This window comes from Pelodiscus sinensis, chromosome 16, assembly GCF_049634645.1.
Source record: "Pelodiscus sinensis isolate JC-2024 chromosome 16, ASM4963464v1, whole genome shotgun sequence".
NCBI lineage: Eukaryota > Metazoa > Chordata > Testudines > Trionychidae > Pelodiscus > Pelodiscus sinensis.
In genome coordinates, this window is record NC_134726.1 from 27,442,206 (window position 1) to 27,448,483 (window position 6,278).

The 6,278-nt window shown below is 45.9% G+C and overlaps 1 protein-coding gene across 3 annotated transcripts; it reads right to left on the bottom strand.

Moving 5' to 3' along the window:
- Window positions 1-821: 821 nt before the first annotated feature.
- PSMG3 (proteasome assembly chaperone 3) lies at window positions 822-5,244 on the bottom strand. 3 transcript variants are annotated; one of them, XM_006112868.4, is made up of 3 exons: window positions 5,113-5,244; window positions 3,393-3,625; window positions 822-1,645 (listed from the first exon to the last, which is right to left on the bottom strand). In XM_006112868.4, exons 2-3 carry the CDS (start codon window positions 3,606-3,608, stop codon window positions 1,493-1,495), a joined length of 369 nt encoding a protein of 122 aa, XP_006112930.1. In that variant the 5' UTR covers window positions 3,609-3,625; window positions 5,113-5,244; the 3' UTR covers window positions 822-1,492. The 3 variants fall into 3 exon arrangements, with proteins under 3 accessions (XP_006112930.1, XP_006112929.1, XP_006112931.1); XM_006112867.4 differs by lacking the exon at window positions 5,113-5,244 and adding an exon at window positions 4,824-4,938; XM_006112869.4 differs by lacking the exon at window positions 5,113-5,244 and adding an exon at window positions 4,480-4,613.
- Between the last annotated feature and the right edge of the window lie 1,034 nt (window positions 5,245-6,278).

Sequence of the window (6,278 nt, forward strand, 5' to 3'; positions counted from 1 at the left end):
ACTGTGCAGGCGCGCAGTCTCAAGAGCTACTCTTAGAGCCTCCGAGATCTACCGGTAGATCGCGATCTACTGGTTGGTGACCACGGTCCTACACTATAGTGGTTGGAGCCTCACAGCTTTTAAAGAGCTGGAACTCATACTCTTCAGGGTACAGCAGTAGTATTTTGTATTATCAAGGCAGGCATGGCATTCAGGTTCAATTTGCATGATGTCTTATTCCCTGAGCTGACAGAGGCTCTCAGTGCAGTAGACACACACTGTTCTGTACAAGGAACTGGGAAATGATTTTGTATTTTTCAGTGAAAATCCTTAAGTCCATATAGTAAAAACATTGACAGACTTCAACAGGTCTTCCAGCTCTCCTTGGCCAGAAGAATAATAGCAAGAGAATGTAAAATGTGAGGGGGACTCCTCATGATGCTGACACAGATGCAAACACCGTGGCCCTGGGAAATATAATTCTGAAAAATACACTTAACTGAATTTCTCGTAAGTACAAACCTAGAGCTTTTTAACCTAACCTAAAATTACACTTTCTGAGACACAATCCTTTTTATAGTATATTCTGGTATTTGAAAAAAATATATTTAAAATGTATAATATTTTTCCTACTCCTCTATTGATGTTTTTAAGGGAGAAACGGACTATCTTGCAACTGATCTATGTAAATGGACCCTTGTGCATGTGTAGAGCTCTACTGAAGTCAGTGGAACTTCAGGCAAACACAAGCATTCACCAGTGAATATTCAACTGCAGAATCAGGACGCGACCTATTCAGTGAAGCTCACCATCACAAAATAAACAAACTGGAAAAAAAAAGATACAATATTTTGATTTTATTATTTCTTTCAGCAACAGCAATGTTAAGTGTTACCTGGCACTAAGGTGCAGTATTTCAGACAAGTGTGATTTTCAAGATGATGGTTTCTCTTTAGTGACTGAAGATAGGGTACCCCACAAAGGTATTAACTCTCTCACAGAGTCAAAACTTGCAACTCTTTCCCACCGGCCCTAGTCAATAGTCAAAATTCTTCCCTATTGTAACGGCATAATTCCCACTGATTTGATTCTGACTCCAAATATTTAATTTAAACTGGTTATCATGGGGAAAAACTGGTAATATTAAGCATTTTCCAATTAGTATTTTTATTCATTCTGCATCTGATTTTACACTTTACAGCACAGCTTTTCACTGTTACATTGCTTGAAGCCATTCACTTCTCTAGACCCTGCTGAAAACCCACATGCGGTTTTACAAAAATACATCCATCACGCAATGTGATGGAAATGAATTTTCATTTTGTGTTCAGAAAAATGTTTTTACTTCACTGTTAGCTGCATGGATTCCAAACCCAAATCTTCTAATGTTCTACATGGTAGAGAAAATTCATGAAATCCTCAACAGGATCCAAAACCAGCATAAAGGCATGTTTTGTCTTTTTAAATAAGCAGTGGTGGGTTACTTCCTTCCTTGCTGCCAGAAAGCAGAGCCTCACCACACTTGGCAACTTCGGATCATCTCCTGCAGTGCTTTTATTCCTTCCATGCTCTTGTCCTTCAAAGCCATAGCCAGGAGAACAGGTTTGTTCCCAGCTTCTTGAGACACAAATGTCACCAGGTTTTTAGCACAAACATGGATGAGGGGCTGAAAAGCAAAGACAGTCCTTCAGTTGAGAGAATATTTCATTTGCTACTAAGGGAATGCTCCTGGGGTATCTTTTTACTAAGTAAATTAGGTATATTAAGGACTTATCTATACTGGACTGAAACTTGTTGAATAGTTTAGACATGATTCAAGGCTATACTACAGATCTGGTTAATCAATGTAGCCATTTTAGAAAGTATGTTTTAAACAGATTGGATCCATAAATGTTAGCCAATCATATGCCAAATAAAATATTTTAGTTAAAGCTTTAACCAGGTTTGCACCAGTTCAGAGAGCTCTGAAGCTCAGTGTAGAGTCTTTATTGTTGCAGGTCCCATCACCCAAACTGTTACATCAGGACTTCTCACATCACCAAACATCCAATTGTATTAAGTCACAGCCTCAAGATGAACATTACCACCAGAGCCAAACTTCTTAAGAAGTCACTAAATCATACTTTCCTTTAATAAACTGTAACTCACAAAGGTATTTTTGACTCTTGCAAGGTCTGGGAAAAGACAGCCAAATCTTTACATCCATCTCAGTTTTAGAAATGTTATCATAGCTGATGGTTAAAGCTACAGGGTGATTTTATAGACTAATGTAATTTTTTTAAAAAGTGAAGCATTAGCAGGAAAGAAGGGATATAACCCCTTTTAATTAGGGCTTCTCTAAAAATATGCCTTTTGGCACATCCATCTTGCCACATATATTGATCTAAAGTTTATTTTTGTTTGAGTTTGTTTCAGAACTGATTTGCGGTTTTTGGCAGCATGCATCACCAAAAAAGGCTGGGCTGGAAGTATTTCCTCAAGGTTGTTTACATTAATTAACATATAATACAAAGAAGCAGACAATGGACACCTACGCAAGATCTGGGGAAATAATTTCTCCCATATGTAAACAGGAAGTGCCACTGATTAACATAAGTATCAGAAACTGAATATGCTTTTCTGTTCCATGTTGACAAGCGCACATCACACCAACGCTGTAACCATCCTGTCTACAGGCAGACACATCCCACATGAAGGAAAGAGAGCTTATTATTGAAGGGTGAGGGCTACACAAAGACCAGCTGCTAAGAGGATGAGCAACCTGTCACATTGCTGAGTTTGGTTTTTTTTCTGTTTGGGATTAGCAAGCAACACTAGATAGTTCTACTACAGCACTGTAAAACTAGGTAAACTTGCAGTATACTGTAACTTTGTATTTAGTGCCTATCTGATCCAAAATTTATTATTGTTTTCTCTTGTTTCTGAAAAATAGTAATTGAGAACTCATTTTAAATTAAAATGAATTGGATAACTGTCTTATCTAAGGAAACTGGTGGTAAGCACAGTTGAGGGAAGGGGTACCAAAGTTGATTTTGGAAGAGGTAAAAGTGGGGAGAAAAAGTGCTCGGATGGGGGAAAAATACTGTGACAAGCACTGGAGAAAGGATAGTGAAGGCCATTATGTTTGTTCCAGCACCACTGAAGTCAATGGGAATGGCAAAGCTCCATAAAAATAACCGAGTATGAAGTGACAGAACCCTTATACGCTTTCAGTGTAGATTTAATTAGACATTTGTTATGTTAAACATACCTTTAACATGAATACCCAAAATGTACTGATGAACTACACCCCTCTTAGTACAGGATTTTTTAATCTTACCACTGCACAACTGCACATCAGCTGCTTGGCAGCCCAAGCAGGCTCAAATTCTGAGCCAGTGAGAGATTCCCCCTCAATATTCAGGGCCACATACCTCATCCGTGCCCAGCAGCACTTTCGTGGTGAGTGACGGTTTGCTGATATCACTGGCTACTGTGCTGGGGTCCACAGAGACAAGCGTCCCCATCTTCCCATACTGCGTCACCACCACAAGAATGGAGTTGGAGAAGGCCGTGCATACCACCTCTGTTAGGATACCCCTCACCACCTCCTCCTTCTGCTTTGAAGTCACAATAGATTTTGCTGCCATGGCAGACGTCTTAAATGCTGAGTAAAATAATATACTAGTATTAGATATAAAACATTAACTAAGAGTCATAAAAAGGCTCAATATTTTAATTAAATTTAAAATATCAGTGTTGTTTTAATGGCATAAATATGCCCATAGATGTAAGCAACTGGTGCAGCTGTATATAAATAATCATGAACATGTGATGTCTGAGTGTATCTGACTCAGAAGTGAATTGACATTACCCTCTTTAGTAACTTAGGCTACACACACATGTTGCTATTTACAGGCTTTTATGCCATTCATAGTTTCACACTGCTTGAAACTGTTATTGTGTCACATGCAACAGATTATACAGTCCTACCAGTCCTGCATCCTGACGCCCAAAGGCCAGGTCTCCTGGATCCCACTAGAGCGGTGTTTCCCAATGTTATTTGGCCACGGAACCCTTTTAAACTCGAAAGAATTTTGCAGAACCCCTTACGTGATATATAACAGGCAACTGCACCACTGACTGTCTGGCACACAGTGCTGAGTAGTTATTGTAATGGAATTTTCTCGCGGAACCCATATTTTCACTTCCGCGGAACACCATTTGGGAAACACTGCACTAGAGCATGGTTTTGCTCCAGAGGACCCAAATCCAGAACCATTTTGCCCAACTTCCCAGCCCAAATGTCGAGGATTGGGATAAAACGGGGCTAGTAGAACCATCTGTCTTGTACTTAAGGGCACCCCTGAGTTGGCATCTGGCATTCCCAAGTCAGCGATTCCCATTTTGTAACCCAATATTTGTATCTTCCCCTACAAACTAAATCCAGGGGGAGGACTTTGGTGGATCACTTAGCGCCCCTCACACTCATTGCACGCCCCCAGTTGGCCACGGCCTTACCGTCAGGGGAGCAAACAAGATCCCAACTTCAGATTAGGCCCGGCTTTCGGTTGCCAACTTTCCCGACCGAACGGACCGGACGCCATTGCTGCAAAAGGTGCCCGGTCGGCAAAGTTGGCAGCCCTCGGATCCCCCCCCCCCCCCCATAAACCCACGCAGCAGGGCACGGGCAGGCTCAGAGTCACGCCACGAGCCCACCCCGCTGCAGCCCCCCGCCCGCAGGGGCTCGCCGGCAGCGGGAGCCGGGCCCAGGAAGCCGGGCGCTATAGCGCGGCCGGCAGGTAGGCGAGACCAGCCCGGGAGAAGGGGGCGAGCGAGAGCAGGGCCTGTCCGCCCGGCCTCACCCGGCAATGCCGCCGCGTCCTCCGCGCTCCTGCCCGCCGCGTCCGCTCTGCGCCGCCGCCGAGTCACTGAGCCCGCCCCGCATGGGCGTCCCCGCCCCCCGCGCTCCCTCCGGGCCCAGGGGAAACCCGGCGCCCCCGCCTCCGTCCCTGCACCCCTCAGGCTCCACTGAGCCGGGAGCCTCCTCTGCACCCTCAGAGCGGGGAGTTCTCCCTGCACGTCCGCGGGCCCCACGGGGAAGCCCGCCCCCCCTTCTGTTCCCACCGTATCCCCACAACCTCCTGGCCTCACCTAGTAGAGATGCCCCCTTTTCCCAAGCCTCTCCAGGCAAGGCGCCCCCCCGCTGGCGTTACCACGCTGGGTGTCCACCCCTGCACGGCTCTAGCCCCACCAAGCGGGGAACTCCTCCTGCATCTGGGCCCTTCTGAGCAGGGAGCTCCCAGTATCCTGTCCAGTCCCTCCTGCATCCTGGCCACAATGAGCATGGGATGCCCCCCCTCCAGGCCTGGCCCTACCCTGTGGGGATCCTAGCCCTGCACCCTGTTCCTTCCGGTATCATTCCTCTCTGGCCCCACAGAGTGGGGAAGATCTCCATGCACCCAGCTCACCCTGTCTCCCACATTTATCTCTCCCAACCTTGCAGAGAAGGAAATTCCCCTCCACACCCTACTTCCCACACGCCTGCTATCCCCATAGAATGGGAGACCCCTGCACTCCGCATACCCTCCAGGTTCCCTCAGAATCACACACTGGGGAAGTTCCCCCTATATCCAGCTTACCCCATTCTCCCTGGCCTCACTGAGTGGGAAATGCCCCTTTCAAACTCAACACACTTCATACCACTACAACCCTCCACACACTAGGGATATAAAAACATAGTAACCATGTAACCAATCAAAATTCTATTGATTGTACAGTTAAACATTTTACCTGGGGATGTAGGGAAGGAAGGGTGCTGGAAGGCTCCTGGCTGCTGGCTCCACAGGCTTCTGACTCCATAGTCTTCGGCGACTGGCCCCATGGGCTCCCTGCCCCACTGGTCTTGAGGACTTCCAGCCCCATGGATTCACCTTTGCTGGCCCTCAGCACTACTGGCTGCCAGCCTCATGGGCTGTCAGCCCTATGCTCCCTAGCAGAGTTTAACTGTTAACAGGAACAGATAAGCATCACCTTATTGGTTAACCAGTTAAACTCTTAGGGTATGTCTACACTACCCCACTAATTCGAACTAGCGGGGTAATGTAGTCATACCGCAATTGCAAATGAAGCCCGGGATTTGAAATTCCCGGGCTTCATTTGCAATTGTGGTATGCCTACAGTACCCCGCTAGTTCGAATTAGCGGGGTAGTGTAAACATACCCTCACATCCCTACCACACATACACTGAACTAGGTCAGCCCCTTTCCAGTCAGCTCCTTCCTTGCTCCCCCAAAACCAACACAGCATGGTAGACCTCT

Coding starts and splice junctions, on each gene's coding strand:
- PSMG3 (XM_006112868.4), bottom strand. CDS start 3,608: ATGGCAGCAAAATCTATTGTGACTTCAAAGCAGAAGGAGGAGGTGGTG. Junction 1,646..3,392: donor TGCTGCTGGGCACGGATGAG/GTATGTGGCCCT, acceptor TTTGCTTTTCAG/CCCCTCATCCATGTTTGTGC.